At 43.9% G+C, this 16,675-nt stretch overlaps 1 protein-coding gene across 3 annotated transcripts in view; it reads left to right on the forward strand.

Moving 5' to 3' along the window:
- LOC112916091 (low-density lipoprotein receptor-related protein 2-like) overlaps positions 1 to 16,675 on the forward strand; it is a 45,431-nt gene that overhangs the window by 10,096 nt on the left and 18,660 nt on the right. For all 3 annotated transcript variants that reach the window (XM_072763581.1, XM_025993530.2, XM_072763580.1), the window contains exons 7-15: positions 172 to 297; positions 1,200 to 1,403; positions 2,351 to 2,519; positions 2,837 to 3,005; positions 4,180 to 4,405; positions 4,932 to 5,057; positions 7,500 to 7,724; positions 13,359 to 13,670; positions 14,316 to 14,528. In XM_072763581.1, the coding sequence (XP_072619682.1) occupies positions 172 to 297; positions 1,200 to 1,403; positions 2,351 to 2,519; positions 2,837 to 3,005; positions 4,180 to 4,405; positions 4,932 to 5,057; positions 7,500 to 7,724; positions 13,359 to 13,670; positions 14,316 to 14,528 (1,770 nt within the window). The remainder of the gene's footprint in view (positions 1 to 171; positions 298 to 1,199; positions 1,404 to 2,350; positions 2,520 to 2,836; positions 3,006 to 4,179; positions 4,406 to 4,931; positions 5,058 to 7,499; positions 7,725 to 13,358; positions 13,671 to 14,315; positions 14,529 to 16,675) is intronic.

Below are 16,675 nucleotides of genomic sequence, written 5' to 3' on the forward strand. Positions count from 1 at the left end.
GGTCGCTCTACTGATGCAACTCCATAGAGGCAGAGGCTGTCTGTCCCCACACCCAGCACAGTGATTTCCACATAATACATGTCCAGTGAGCCTCTGAAAGGGGGCCCAAAGGAGCAAAGCTACTCAAGAGATTGTTCCTTGGTCGTTTGACCTATGACTCTCTATCACCAGATATAGATGAGTGCTCCATGGCCTACGGTCCCTGTGGCCAGCTATGCCATAACGTCCCAGGCTCTTACTCCTGTGCGTGTATTCAAGGTTACCAGCTCTATAATGGCACCAGTTGTCGAGTTACAGGTGAGTTTTGATACCCCAAGCAAAGCTTAAGCTTTATCGTGTTTTTAGCAGTAATTATAGATAGAAGTGCTGTTCACTTTATGGTCTAGTATTAGAGGTAACTTAATTTTTTCCATAAAGAAGCTGGTATTACAACATTTCTTGGCCAATTCAAGTGTCAGTTGCTATTAGGTATCTTTATTTTTTTTAAAGTTTATTTATTAAAGTAACTGCTATATCTAACATGGGACTAGAACTCATGACCCCAAGAATCAAGAGTTGGATGTTCTCCTAACTGAGCCAGCTAGGCACCCATATTAAATGTCTTTAAAAGAACTTATTCAATAGGCTATATGCCTAGGTTGCTCCAGCGACCCCACTGATACGATCTTAATGTGGCCTGTGCTGCTTTAATGATGGGACAGTTAATTCCATTTAGTTGCTGTGTATAAAGCATGGAGAGGACTTCTGTCTAGATTGGGTAAGGCCTGAATCTGAAATCAAATAGACCAAACGTTCCAAAGATGAATGTGAACGTGTTGGAGTTCAGAGGAAGAATTGTGACTTAGGGTGATCTCTAAGTCTCCTCTGAACATCTCCTCTGGACACACCTGAGTCCAAACTTCAGGGATAAGTGGATTTTTAAAAAGATTTTATTTATTTATTTATGAGAGATACACAGAGAGAGGCAGTGAAGCGACATAGGCAGAGGGAGAAGTAGGCTCCCTGCAAGGAGCCTGATGTGGGACTTGATCCCAGACCCCGGGATCACACTCTGAGCTGAAGGCAGACGCTCAACTGCTGAGTGTCCCTGGCATAAGTGGATTTTAGCATGGGAGTTGGGACAGCATCTTCAGTTAAAGAGAATGGCATGAAAGAAACCCCAGTTTGTGTCACTAGTCCTTTTCCACCCTCTTTTGCAGATGGTGCTGTTAAAATTCTTATAGCGGCAGGTAGAGAGCTTGGGGTCCTGGATCGAAGAACAGGCATCTATGAGCCCCTGATACCTATAAAATCGAGGCCTACTTCTGTTGCATATGATCTTGAGAGAAGCATGTACTTTTGGGTGGATGAAGTCATAAATGTATTCGTCCTTGGGAAGCCAAACTCAGTTCCTCTCTATCCAGGTATATTTCTTGATGTTAAGAGCCCTAGCTGCTGCTTTTTTTTTTTTTTTTAAGATTTTATTTATTTGAGACAGAGAGAGCACTTGCGTGTACACACAAACAGGTAGGAAGGTCAGAGGAGAGAGAGAAGCAGATTCTGCTAAGCAGGGAGCCTGATAGCAAGCTCGATTTCAGGACCGACCCTGAGATTGTGACCTGAGCTAAAGGCAGACACTTAATCGACTGAGCCACCCAGGCGCCCCAAGAGCCCTAACTTCTTAAAGCTACTTCAGCACTGTATAAGCAGCCTACGCATTCCTCTGGACATCTTCTGTGACTCACTTGTGAATCATGAGAATGTATACAATCCCAGTTGAGATAAAACCACACAATTTGGCTCAGCAGGGGCTTTGGTCGAGCATAACCAGAGATAGGAAATCACTATAAAGAAGCACAGAAGGTTTGGGGATGTGGTTTCAGGCCAAGGTTAGTCTCCGCTCCATCACCAGGTATCCGACTTTGAGCCAGTTGTTAACTCTTTGAAACCATCCTCAGTAAGGTGAAGGGGATAGCCTTTGTCTCATTGGGTAGGTGTGGGGATTCAAGTAGAATGGTACATGTGAGGAAGTGCTTGGCATTGTCTTGGGCATAGAAGTCCTCTGCTAGGACTTAAGAGGTCCAATTCCTAGCAGTTCCCCCTGAGACTTCTGGAATAGCTGTCACCCCAAAATGAGATGTTGCATTCTCTTGGGTTTCTGGGTTCTGCTTCTGCTAAGATCCTTCTCCGTCCCTACCACCCACTGTATCCTGGACATAGCACACCTCTGGCCCTCCTTCCCTGTGTCCCATTTGCCTCCTCATATAGCTCGAAATCAGAAGCTGTAGAAAAGTATAGGCCGAATATTTTTTTCAAGGCAAGAAGAAGGTAGAAGAATACAGGAACATAATACTGTCTCGTGTGTCCCCAGAACTTAAAACAGTGGACAGTATCTCTTTGGACTGGCTCACGGGACAGTTGTATTGGGCTAGCAGCTTCGCACGGGTTATCTGTGCTGGTTTGAGTGATGGTCGAGGTTATGTCAGAATCTTGGAAAAGGATCTGGTGCCCGAGCAGCTGATCGTGTTTCCCACAAAGAAGTAAGTAGTGTTTCTTTGAGACTGTATCCTAAATCATTGGTTATCTTAGACATTCCTTAGACATTGATAAGAGAACCCTTCAACATTTTCAATGTAGGTCTCATTTGCTCCAAAGATACCTTCATTTTAAGTCTAAATTGAATCCTACGGAGGCCAGCTTTTCAGTCCACTGAGTCTGAGGGCAGAAACTCGAGGATTCTTAGTGCGATGAACTGGGGCCTGTGCAAGAGAGCTAAGGGGGCCTGAATGTTCAGAACTGGATGTGTAGGGGGAGGGTGGGGGCTGCTGTTAACAGTGTGTGCTTGCGCTGTCCTCAGGTCCCTGTATTGGGTAAATCGTGGTAAGAAAGGCATGAGAACCATTGAAGCTGCAGGAATGGATGGCTCAGATCGGAAGGTGCTTGCAGCTGTCACCGTGGAGGAGCCGGTAGGGCTGACGCTTGACCACGTGGCCGGCAGGCTCTACTGGATCAGTGAATATAAAGAGGTACTGGAGAGATGTCAGGGAGAAAAACGTTTTAGGAGGGGCTTGGTGCAACTGTGGGTAACTACAGAGTTCTCCTGAGTCTTGCATCAACACTGTGAGGTGGCTCCTGGCCACAAAGACAGACAAAAGCAAGCTATGACAGCACGGTCTCCTCGGGTAGAGCCCGACTAGATCAACATAGGTTGGGAGACTTAGTGTGAATTTCCTAAACACTGCAGTCAAACGTAGCATTGGGATTTCCTAGTGGCCTGGCTCATATTCTGTGTTGTACCTGGGGTATAAAACCTTTTCAAGTGGCAGACCGCCTCCTTGAAAGCATGTAGTTCAGTACTTCTTTTTTAGTACTTACTTACACTCCTATTTCTAGGCCTTAATATTACATTTGATTTTATCTTATTTTTGGAAGCATCAAACTGGCAGACCAGTATGATGTAGTGACTAAAAGCATAGGCTTGAGAGTCATAGTCTTTTTCTAAGACTTTAATCTTTTTTAAGATTTTATTTATTTGAGAGAGAGAAAGTGAGAGAGCATGGTGGGGAGGGGCAGAGGGAGAAGGAGAAGTAGACTCCCCACTAAGCATGAATGGGGCTCCATTCCAGGATCCTGGGATCATGACCTGAGCCAAAGGCCTGACACTTAATCAACTGAGCCACCCAGGCACCATGTTTTTTTTGTTTTTTTGTTTTTGTTTTGTTTTTTAAGCAATCTCTACACCAGTGTGGGGCTCGAATTTACAACCCTGAGAATGAGAGTTGCATTCTCTACCAACTGAGTCAGGCAGGTGCTCCAAGAATCCTATTTTTACGTCTGTTACTTCAGCTATGATTTTGGCAATTTATGGCACCTCTCTGAGCTCCCACTGCCCTCTCTGTAGAGAGCTAGAATGCTTACCTCAATAAGCAGTTGGAGAGTGTGGGGAAAGGACTTGGTACAATGTCTGGATGCAGACAGTAAGCTATAGTAGCTACTTGTACAACATGCCTGTGACCCCAGTTCGTGCAAGAAGTGGTCCAGCAACTGGCTTTGGCATTAGCCTCCATGAATCCTAAAATGCTTTCATCTTTATCAAGTTGATAGCACGTGAAGGTGTTGAATGGGCATCCACACAAGGGACACACTGACGTTGGCATCTCTTGCTGATGCTGGCCTGCTCTTATGACTCTAACCCTTCAGTCCATAGAGACGGTAAACGTGGATGGCAGTGGAAGGCACACCTTTCCGGAGGTCTTCTTGGAAGATGACAATCCGATAGGACTGGCTGTATTTGAGAACTCTTTCTTCTGGGCAAATAAAATACAGCTGTTTCACACTTCACCCCACGTCCCCAAGGAGAGAGTGGTATTGCTCAATGCTTCCATATCTGCTTTCTCTGTCCTCCACAAACCCCAACAGCCCAAGGGTAGGTCACTGACATGCTCATTGTTAATTGTTGTTGACCTAGAAGTTTTCTGTTCTTGGCAGAAAATTGAAGAAAGCCCAGCATCCTGTTTATATAGAGGGAAGTCAAATATTCATTGACTGGTAGTTAAAAGCTTTTGTTAATCAGAAATTATATGTCAGATTCAACTCAGATAATGCTTCTTAAGTGAGTTTGAGAGACTCATCGAAGCAGAGAGCTGAAACCACTATTTTTTTCTAAAAGAATCTTCCTATCTGCAAGCCAGGCAGTCATTTTGCCTTAACTCTAGGGGAGAAGATGCTGTTGGTTGAAGACTTTTTGGCCTGAGCTTAATATGGATAAGTAATTGCCACTCACCGAGAGGGGATCATGGGAGTTTAAAGGTCAGCATGCCTAACCTAGAAGGTAATGAGTACACTGGGATTTCTCTTAAGGCAAAGCTAACTTAACTCTCCTTGAGTGTTAAGTTTTGAATTAGTATAGATCATTCTGAAATTGTTTCTAATCTATTTCTATTTTAAAATAGGCAGATACTCTGTATGTGCTCCAGGCTCATGTAGCCACCTATGTCTCCTGTCCCCTGTCCATCCCAAGGGCTATAAGTGTGTTTGCCCAGAAGGAATGTTCCTTTTACCTTCTGGTACATGTAGTGGTAAGTATGCTGGGTGAAATGGGCTGGGCTCAAGGAGGTACATTCCATGGTAGCCCTAGAAATAATGTAGCTTCCATTTTGGGATCAATCACTTTTACACTGAAAACCTTACTTTGATTAGTTCTTTTGTGTGTTAAAAAACATATAAAACTTACTATTTTAACCACTTCCAAGTATCCAGTGGCATTGAGTACATTTATATGTTTGTGCAACTATCTCTACCATCCATCTCCAGAGCTCTTTCATTTCTTTAAAAAAAAAAAGTTATTTATTTTAGAGGGATCATGCGGGCAGAGGAAGAGGGAGAGAGAGAATCCCAAGCAGACTCCCCACTGAGAGCAGAGCCTGAAGTGAGGCTTATTAACCTCATGGACTTGAGGTCATGACCTGAGCTGAAATCAAGAGTTGGACACCTAACCGACTGAGCCACCCAGGCGCCCCCTCCAGAACTTTTTCATCTTTCTAAACTGAAGCTTTATACCTGTTAAGCAATAACTTCCCATTCCTCTCCCCTCCTCCAACCCTAGACCACCATTCTACTTTCTGTATGAGTATGACTACTTTAGAAATCTCATATAAGTGGATTCCTACCGTATTTTTCCTTTTGTTACTGGCTGATTTTACCTAGCATACTATCTTTAAGGTTCATACATGTTGTAATATGTGTCAGAATTTCCTTTCTTTTTAAGGCTGAATCACCATTTATACTATATTTGGTTTCTCCATCCATCAATGAATAGTTGGTTTTGATTGATTTTATTTATTAAATATTTTATTTATTTATTCATGAGAGAGACAGAGTAAGACAAAAACACAGGCAGAGGGAGACAGAGGCTCCCTGTGGGGATCCTGTTGTGGAACTCGATTCCAGGACCCTGGGATCATGACTTGACCTGAAGGCAGATGCTCAACCACTAAGTCACCCAGGTGTCCCTGGGTTTGACTGATTTTAAAGCAGGGAGAAATAGCTTACACCACTCAGTTTTACCCAACAATTAAGTTGGTATGAGAAAGAAATCCTCCATAGTCTTATGACTATTGTGTATTCTGACTTAGGTTTGTAAGCAGATTCTACTTCAATATTGTTAGCATAAATTCTTCATGTTGTTTTGTCTTTCAAATATTAAAGCTTATAATCTCCATTGAACATCTTTATCCAAGTTACATTTTTTTGGAAAAATTTTATTTATTTGAAAGACAGAGAGAGGGGCACATGAGTAGCTCAGTCTTTGGCTCAGGTCAAGATCTGGGGTCCCGGGATTGAGTCCTACATCGGGCTCCCTGCAAGGAGCCTGCTTCTCCCTCTGCCTGTGTCTCTGCCTCTCTCTGTGTGTCTCCCATAAATAAGCACATAGAATCTTAAATAGAATAAGTGTATACAAGTGGGAGGAGGGGCAGAAGGAGAGAGAGAATCTCGAGCTTCATCTCACAATCCTGAAGTTATGACCTGAGCCAAAACTAGGAGTTAGATACTTAACCGATTGAACCATCCAGATGCCCCCCCAAATCACTTTTTTCTAATGAACACTCAGGTTTTAAGAAGGATAAATTATGTAAATATGTTCATGTTCTAACCCCCCTTTAAAGAACACAATTCTCAGGGGTAGCCACTGAATGTGATCATGGTGTATATAACATGCTGTTGTGCCAAATTCAGGACTTCAGCTTAAGTTGTATCTTGAACATTATATATATATATAACCTTAAGTTAAACACCTAAGTAACTTTTTTTTTAAGATTTTATTTATTCATAAGAGACACAGAGAGAGAGAGAAAGGCAGAGACACAGGCAGAAGGAGAAGCAGGCTCCATGCAGAGAGCCTGATGCTCAACCACTGAGCCACCCAGGCGTCCCTAGTAACTTTTAAAAAAAGGCAATCAAGGGGCACCTAGGTGGCTCAGTTGGTTAAACAATGTCTTTGGCTCAGGTCATGATGCTGGTATCCTGGAACAGAGCCCTATGTCAGGCTCCCTGCTCAATGGGGAGCCTGCTTCTTCCTTTTCTCTTTCCCTCCCCCTGCTCATGCTTTCTCTTGCTCTCTTCCAAATAAACAAATAAAATCTTTTTAAAAAAATAAAAATAAGAAGGCAATTGAATTTAAAATTCTTTTTACTGAGATTTGTATGCCATGAGCAAGGATTTGAGGACATTACTGCATCCAATGGGGCACCATCCCAGCCCTAATCCTTGTGGTCCTGTGTTAAACTTTTAGCAAAAATTCGAAAGACTCAGTGCCTTGGGAAAGCAGAGCAATGCTTCATTTGTCCAGATGACTCCCTTCTCTAAGGAAGCTAGGGCATTCATGTTGTATATGTGCTTCAGAAGTGAGCTTGATAAGACCCCTTTCTAGGTGTACCTCAGCTGGAGAGATTGGTCAAGAAGGGAGCATGGGGTTTATCTGACAAATGGCCAAACAGCAAATCTCTCCTCTTTCTTGGTAGAGTTAAAGCTTGTGTTTTCTTCTGGCAAACGTCTCTACTTGTTGAAAGTTGGTTTTATGGGAACTGCTATAGAGAGAACCCTAGTTCAAGAGCATCCTAGGAACATCTATTTACTGGATATTGACTGGAAAAGAAATCTTATCTACTGGACAAATGCTCAGGGACAGCTATTCTGCTCAACTGGCTATTCAGGAGAAAAGCAAGAGATTTGGACAGAGCATACAGGTAAGCTGGGTGGGTATTTGGATTTTCCCCTTTATTTTCTGGCTCTAAAATTAACTAGAGCCAAAACAAACAAACAAACAAACAAACAAACAAAAATCTACCTGTTCCTGATCTGAATCAACCTTAATGCCAAAGAACCATTTTAACCTAATTTAAATACAAAATGTAGGGGATCCCTGGGTGGCGCAGCGGTTTGGCGCCTGCCTTTGGCCCAGGGCGTGATCCTGGAGACCCGGGATCGAATCCCACATTGGGCTCCCGGTGCATGGAGCCTGCTTCTCCCTCTGCCTGTGTCTCTGCCTCTCTCTCTCTCTCTCTGTGACTATCATAAAATAAATAAATAAATAAATAAATAAATAAATAAATAAATAAATAAATACAAACTGTAAAAAAACAAAAACAAAAACTAAAAACTAAAAACAACAACAAAAAAAAACTGTCTGACTTACCCTTATACTGAGGAGAGGTGCACAGGCCCGTTAAGAGGCTACCATGACTTGGGAAATGCTAGGGTCAGTGATAAGTTTTTTGAAATTCTATTTTTCTGGCCTTAAGTTTGGGTGGGATAGAAATAGACCTTAAATATTTCAATTTTGCATTGCAGATTTTTCTTGCACTAATTTAGAAGTCATTTGCAATGCAGATTTCTGAGAGAACTAGCAAGAAATTTTCTTAATGTGATAATATATATTTTCTCTCCTCCCACACTGCTGAATGGCACAGCCCATCCTTAGCACCCTGTACTCCAAATAAAGGCAAACATCTACTTTATAAAAGGGAACTGGGGCTAGAGCTTAGGGTGAGTAATTTGATTTCTGAATGTCTGTGTCCTGTGTACTCTAAGTACCAATGATACGCTTTACTACAAGAAGCACCATGTTGAAATGCATGATCCTGAGACATCCTTCAAAGTAGTGGACTTTACTGAGTCCTGTGGGCAAGCACAGGAACTTCTAGTACCTACCCCAGAGAACTTTCAGGAAAAAGTGAAATGAGCAACATCCTTGTAATACATCTGATGGCTGTCTGAGGAAACTCATGATTTTGAATTTCTTCCCATTTCTCCCCACCAGTTAAAATGCCACCTTCACTCCACTGTTTAATCTTAGCTATTAGATTTCTGTGTTAGAATGATCACATCAAAGATTTGGAAGGAACTGGAAATTACATTTGAGCTGACTTTCTAGTGTGGAATGTTGAGACCCTGTGGTAGGTGGCTCTGAAAAAAAACTATATCTATATATCCATATCTATATCTATATCCCTGGTTACTGGCACAGAGACCCTAAGACCTTTGTAACTTCCTGAATGATAGCATCTGACACAGAGCTCCCCTAAGTTCTTTGGAATTTTCTAGGTGATAGGAAGAGCTTGGTTTGAATGAAGCAAATTTGGTGGGGTCTGCAATGCAATGCAAAATTGAATTTAAGGTACTCGGACTTGAGGCTAGAAAAAAATTTAAAAACCTTCCCACTAAAAATAAAATAAAATAAAATATAAATATAAATAAACAAACAAACAAACAAACAACAACAACAACAAAAACCTTACCACTGACCCTGGGAGGTTGTTTACCAGAAGGACCAAACCATGACAAAGCTTAGAACTTTCAGCCCCACTTTCTGTTCTCTGGAGAGGGGAGAGGGGCTGGAAATGGAATCAGTGATCAATCATGTGTATGTTATGAAGCCTCCATGAAATCCCCAAAATAAGGGGTTTGGTAAGCTTCTGGATTGGTGGTATACTCCATCTCCTTGGGGAAAAAAAGCTCCTACTTGTAAGCCCTTTGGATATTGCCCTATGGATCTTTGTCCAGCTATTCATTTGTATCTTTCATGGAATAAACTAGTGAATGTGTTTCCCTCAGTTCTGTGAGCCATTCTAGCAAATTATCAAACTCAGGGGGGTTGTAGGAAACCTGATTTAGAGCCAGTGGATCAGAGTACAGGTAACAACTCAGACTTGTGATTGGCATCAGAAGTGGGGGCAGTCTTGGGATGGAGCCCTTAAGCTGTGAGGTCTGATGCCAGCTCCAGGAGGACAGTGTCAGAACTGACTTGTAGGACATTTGGCTACTGTCGCAGAATTGCTTGGTGTAGGGAAGCCCCTCGGACCCCCACATCTGGTGTCAGAAGTGTTGGAAGAGTAAAGGAGCCATACGGGTGTGTTTTTCCCTGTACAGTGGCTGAAAGCTTGACAAAGCCAGGCAGGCCCTTCTCAGCAGGTATCAGGCTGGTTACTAGCTATCTGGACTTGTTTGCAGATCTCAGGGCCTTCTTAATGCCCATGAGCATGCAGCTTTCAGCTTACCCTTACATCAGAGGGTACTAATACCAGTGTTTTATCTTCTTTAAAAAAAAGATTTTATTTATTTTAGAGAGAGAAAAAGCACACAAGCAGGGGGAGCAGCAGGCAGAGAGAGGGAGAGGGAGAAGCAGACTCCCTGCTGAGCAGAGAGCCCAATGTGGGGCTTGATTCCAAGACCCTGAGACCATGACCTGAGCTGAAGGCAGATGCTTAACTGACTGAACCACCCTACTTTCTTTTTTTTTCTAAAAAAAATTAAAAAGGGGTATTACTTATTAGAGAGTATGTGCACGTGAGCACACGGCAGGTGGAGCAGAGGGAGAGAGATACTTAGGCAGAGCGCATGCTAAGTGTGGAGCTCAATGTGGGGCTTGATCTCATGACCCAGAGATCACAACCTGAGCCAAAACCAAGAGTTAGATGCTTAATCACCTCTGCCACCCGGGTGCCCCAGTGTTTTCTCTTAAATAAGTAATCTTGTCCTCATTAAAAATTGAGGCTGGGAAATACAGAGGAGATTGCTAATAAAAAAAAAATGAAAAGGCTTCAAAATTCTGTTTTAGGAAAAAGTGCATGTCTTTAAGAACCTGCATAGAGGGGCACCTGGGTGGCTCAGTTGGTTGGGCATCTGCCTTCAGCTCAGGTCATGATCCCAGGGTCCTGGGATCTGGCTCCACATTGGGCTCTCTGCTCAGTGAGGAACCTCCTTCTCTTTCTCCCTCTGCCAGCCGCTCCCCCTGCTTGTGTGCTCTCTCTGTCTCTGTCAAATAACTAACTAACTTACTTAAAAAAAAAAAAAAAGGAATAACCTGCATAGAATCACTCAAAGAGGGGGACTGGGTAGCTCAGTGGTTGAGCATCTCTGCCTTTGGCTCTGGTCATGATCCCAGGGTCCTGGGATCGAGTCCCATGTTGGGCTCTCTGCAGGAGCCTGCTTCTCCCTCTATGTCTCTGCCTCTCTCTCTGTGTCTCTCATGAATAAATGAAATCTTAAAAAAAAAAAAAAAGAATCGCTCAAAGAATATTCTGTGGCCCTGGCAACTGGGCATTCAACCTTGAATCTGCACAGTACCAGCTAAATCTAATGCCAGAGAGAAAGTGCATCTTCCGTGCAGATGGCAGGGCCCAAAGGAGAAGAGAGAAGCTCAGCTGGGTGTGGCCAGTCTTTTCTTCCTAGCTGGCCCCCTTTATGTCCCTTCTTTCCTGGAGTGACTTAAGGAATGTGGAGGACACTTCTATGCAATTTCCTCCCCATGAAAGCATGAGGAATAGTAAGACCTCCCACCCTAACACCCAGGAAGTAGAAAGAACTAGAACACATGAAGCCTGTGAGCCTGTGTGTAGTGACTTCTCCATTCTGCTATCCACACCCCAGTTTCATGGCTTTTCTGTTTGTCAACCTGCCTGGTAGTTAACATTTGAGTTCTTAAACATATCCCAGCACACCACTCAGTATTCTCTTGAGAACCAGCTCTCTGGGCGGGGGCGGGGGTGGGTGGGAGATGTGTGCGTATATACAGTATATATGTTTGTAATAAAGCTTAACTGTTAGAAAGGTGGTAACACAATTTACAAATACAGCATTGTTATAAACTTCATATAGCCACATGATTTTCAGATTGGCTACCCATCTGAAAGTATTCAGAATTTAAAAAGCTGTTTATAGTTGCAATTCAATCAGGATTTAACAGAATCCAACTTGAATAAATGCTTGATTGCTATCTGGTTTGCTAGACAAGTCGCTGCCATCACCGAGTAAATACCGAGTAAATACCGTCCTTACCGTATGTTGTTTGACACTTGTTTCTGTAAACAAGTATAAAGTGCAGCAGTGAAGACTAATTGGAATTAGTTTATTGACATAAAAGACTTATTTGTGGATTTGGATAATCGTTTTTCAAATACTAGGAAAACATTTTCCCAACTTTTGTGATATTTAAAATGTAATGGCTGTAGATGTGACACATGTAAGTTTTAACTCGTAATATCAACATATTTCTTTACCTCTTAAGTCCAGACCAGGAGTTGTCAACCTCTTTCTATAAAAGGCCAGATATGAAACACTTTAGCCTGATGGGACATGCTGCAATTGTATCTCAAAGGAGCCATAGACCATATTTGCACGAATGACCATGGAGTGTCCCACCAGAATTTACGTAAACAGACTTCAGGCTGAAATTGGCCTGAAAGGGCCATTGTTGGTCAGTCCCTCATCTAGAAAACAAAACCTAAAAACAAATCAAGCCCTGATTAGGAGCATTTGCTCATTTCTCTGGTCAAAAATACTCCCACAGCGCCAGATTTCAAGCTCCCAATGTAATGTCACTTAATAGGAGTTAGGAAAGGGTGTGCGGTAAATGCAGGAAATGATGACTTGAGTATTTTCGTTTCAAACACAATTAAGTTAATGTAACTAGGTTTGGACAGCAAGCTTGCAGCAGTCCTGCGTTTGACAGCTGGCCGTTCCGAGCTTGTGCAAACTAGCTCCCACATACCACTATAAAATAATGGATCCTATCCTAAACTATTCATAGGTACAAACTCCAATCCTCAAAACAGGGAAGCACTGTGTTCCTATCATGCATTTACAGAAACTGAGGCCCAGTAATTAGCTGACACCTTATTTTGGAATGTGTTTCAAAAATGTCAATCTGGCTTGCTAGCCTAATGCTGCTCTTAACTTTCATGCTATACTGCACCCCGGAGTAGGTACTACCTAGCTGAGACCCAGTTGTACAGCTCTGGTGGGTGGGATGGGAGTAGGGATGCTTGCTGGGTTAGCACCCAACTCTGTTGCACTTACAGGCTGCCACTATGTGGCTTTTCTATACTTGGTGCCTATCCCATGTGTGTCTTCTAGCGATAGGTCTCCTCACTACCATCCATTCTACCCGTGACCTTTCATACCCCTGCTGTGTTAACACTTCACCCAGTCTCTGCTTTCCCATAGCAATTTCAGTCCTAGGAACGTGCCATATAATTGATTGATTTTCATACTTAACTGATGAAGAGGGATGTGAATCCAAAGTTGCCAGCCTGCATTCAAATGTAAGCATTGCCACTTAGATACCTAACTTAGAAAAGACGGAGAATATCTCCCTTACCAGCTGGTCGTAAGGATCGCATGAGCTCATGTGACAGAGAAGATGCTGGAACCAGAGTAGGCAGGATGGGACTCCTCAGGTGAATGAAACATGGAGGCTTGTTAGGGACCAGTCTTCGCCTCCCTCCTAGCGTCTCCCTTCCACCCTTGACCCAAAATGTTAAGACTGCGCATGAATGTATTTGAACGTCCTTTCCAATGGGAGTCACTTTTCCCCCTCACAGTCTGCTCGGCAAGCGTGGACATAGCCACTGGGAACTTATATTGGCTGCCCTGTGACCGAAGTGCTATCCAGAAGACCAGAGTCACTGGCGCAGACACACAGACCCTCTACAGAACAGGCGGCATTATACTGCATCTTCTTCTCGACTGGCCAAAGAGAGTGCTCTACTGGGTAGAGAGTGGGAAACACTTGCAAAGTATGACCCTCAATGGCAAAAATAGACAGCAAGTATGGACGGGCACCTGGACGGCAGACACCCACATGGCCTTAGACCTTGGCTCGTCTAGCATTCTCTGGACGACCAAAGGGTCAGGTAAGTTAGAAGGAGCTGGGGAATGGTGGTGAGAGTTGCTCCAGCAGGAGGATTCTGGTCATTCCTAGAACCAGCTAGACCTAGGCCCGAATTCTGGCCCTCACAGTTAAAGCTTGAGCACACACACCTTGCCTCAAACCCGGTTTCACTTCTAAGTCTAGGATTCTGACCGAAAAAGTAGAAAACTTCAGAGCTAACGTACCCAGTAGCCTATTGTTCAGAACGTGTTTCTATTTCCACGAGCAGAAGTAGCAGGACCCAACCTGGCATTGCCAATGAAGCAGAGGTGCCTTGGTTACACTTGATACCAGATACAACTTTCTACCTTATAGCTGACCCTGATGGTCTTCTCAGCCAGGAGCCCTCCCAACGGCTGGCACTTGGGCAGGAGACTGTGTTAGCATCCTGCATGAAGGACAGTAAAGGCACACCCGGTGCTTCCACCTGGCAGATCTTGCTGTCCCGGAGCTTTAATACTCTCCGGGACTATCTTTACCTATGAAATTCGATAGGAAGAATCTGTGCTTATTTTCATTTGGAGTCATTGAACTTCAATCGCATGATACCCATGTCCCAGCCACCGCCACCCCACTGTCACAGGTTACTTGTTCTCTGTCAGCTTGTAAGAACTTGACTCTTCCTTAGGGTTGCAAAGTCTGAGTCTCCTAAAAAATAGAACGTACACTTTGAACAAGACCTGGAGTGATGGCATTGTAGCAGCTCACGAGCCCTACCTGGTGACCCTGCAGAGAGGAGCCCTCCTGCTATGGAACAGGAGGATGCCGGAGCCCTTCTCACTGTCAAAAGAGCCATACGTACGGAAAATGATCATCCTGGCAGAGAATCAGCAGGTTTCAGGTGAGTCTTCCTCTGTGGGGTTCTTCTTTGAATCCACTTTGTCTGCCTCTCATCAGTATGTTTTCAGTGGGTAAAATCCTGGGTATCTTTGTATTGGCAGTTGTGCTGGCCCACAGTTCAGCCGGCCTTCTCCCTAACCTGACCTTAACACTGGAAGAGTAAGAATCATCTGACACTTTTCTGAAAGTTGCTAAATGACACAGACCCCAAGCAAAACTCCAAGTTTTTTTTTAAGATTTTAAAAATGTATTTATACATGAGAGACACAGAAAGGCAGAGACACAGGCAGAGGGAGAAGCAGGCTCCCCATGGGGAGCCCGATGCAGACTCCATTCCAGGACCCCAGGATCATGACCTGAGCCAAAGGCAGACACTGAACCACCAGGCATCCCAAAACTCCAAGAAATTTGCATGCCAGAACCCCTTTGGGAAATCCTCTTGTACATTAGCATATTAAACATCTTAATTGGGCAATAAGGAGATCCATTTGATTTGTCCTAAACCACTTTCCCAAACATTTTACTGAGGACCCCCTTCCCTGTAGCAGCAACATCTCATGGAGGATCCTTTGCGAAGCTGCTCTTCTGGGGCCGTGGATACCAGGAAAAGCCCTTCCTTCCTGCTGTTAAAGTTACACCTGTAGTTGTTTTTGTTTTTACATTTTTTGAATTTAAATTCAGTTTGCCAACATGTAGTATAACACCCGGTGCTCATCCCATCCAGTGTCCTCCTCATTGCCCACCCCCCAGTTACCCTGTCCCCCCACCCACTCTGCTCCCCTCCTATAACCCTTTGTTTGTTTCCCAGAGTTAGGAGAGTCTCATGGTTTGTCTTGCTCTCTAATTTTTTCCACTCAGTTGCACCTGTAGTTTTTTAAGGCTGCTTTGTTTCTTTTAACATAAGCCTTTGGCCAGGACGAGAGCCCCCCCCCAAAAAAAATCTGATCCTGGCTCTTGTGGCGGAAAAAGAAGAAATCCAATCTCACAGGATTCCGGAGGGGGGGGGGCGGGGGGCGGGGGGGGGGGGGGCTTTGTCAGCAAAAGCATCCAGAAGTCCAAAAGAAGAGTAGAGGCAGAGAGGGAACAGACTCCTCTCTCCTACGGGCCCACTCTAGAATCCTCCCTCGCCCTCTTCTTTCTGAGCCACCTTACCTTTTGGTTCATTGGTGCCTGGTTTCACCTGATCATCAGGGCTAAGAAACATTAAGCATGGGAATCTATTTCTTTGGGGGTAAAGGTGTGCTAAGAAAAGGTCAACTTTTTAGTAAAAAATCCAACTTGGCATCGACAGATGAATGGATAAAGAAGCTGTGGTCTATGCATACAATGGAATATTCCTCAGCCATTAGAAACGACAAATACCCACCATTTGCTTCCACGTGGATGGAACTGGAGGGTATTATGCTGAGTGAAGTAAGTCAGTCGGAGAAGGACAGACATTATATGGTCTCATTCATTTGGGGAATATAAAAAATAGTGAAAGGGAATAAAGGGGAAAGGAGAGAAAATGAGTGAAAATATCAGTGAGGGAGACAGAACATGAGAGACTCCTAACTCTGGGAAACAAACAAGGGGCAGTGGAAGGGGAAGTGGGCGGGGGGTTGGGGTGACTGGGTGACGGGCACTGAAGGGGGCACTTGGCGGGATGAGAATTGAGTGTTATGCTATATTATGGCAAATTGAACTCTAATAAAAATAAATGAATGAATAAATAAATAAATAAATAAGTAAATAAATAAAAAATCCAACTTGGATAATTCCACTAACTGATCTGTGAGGTCACCGTGCCAGTTGCTGCAGGGTACTAGCTGGTAACTTTTAGTATCTGAGACCTCACAACAGGTGGGTGTCTGCGTCATGTGCAGAAACTTTACTTTTCGTTCCTAGCAGACAGCATCAGGCAGTGAGAAAAGTCATCAGGCCTGGGAGGAGAAAACAATTTGCCCAGTTTGAAGCCAAGAGATGATGGGCCCATCATGTGATGGGTGCCACATCTCGTCTCAGGATCTAGGCTTTGAGGCCACTTCACTTTTTCCTTCCCACGAGGTCGACCAATGCAGCTGCCCAGCCCTGACATGGTTTCTGGAGAAGGGGGGCCGTAGAAGCACCCCTCTGGCACCCGAGGGCCTGCCTTGCTGAAGCCACTGT

The sequence above is a fragment of the Vulpes vulpes genome, chromosome 7, assembly GCF_048418805.1.
Source record: "Vulpes vulpes isolate BD-2025 chromosome 7, VulVul3, whole genome shotgun sequence".
Classification (NCBI taxonomy): domain Eukaryota; kingdom Metazoa; phylum Chordata; class Mammalia; order Carnivora; family Canidae; genus Vulpes; species Vulpes vulpes.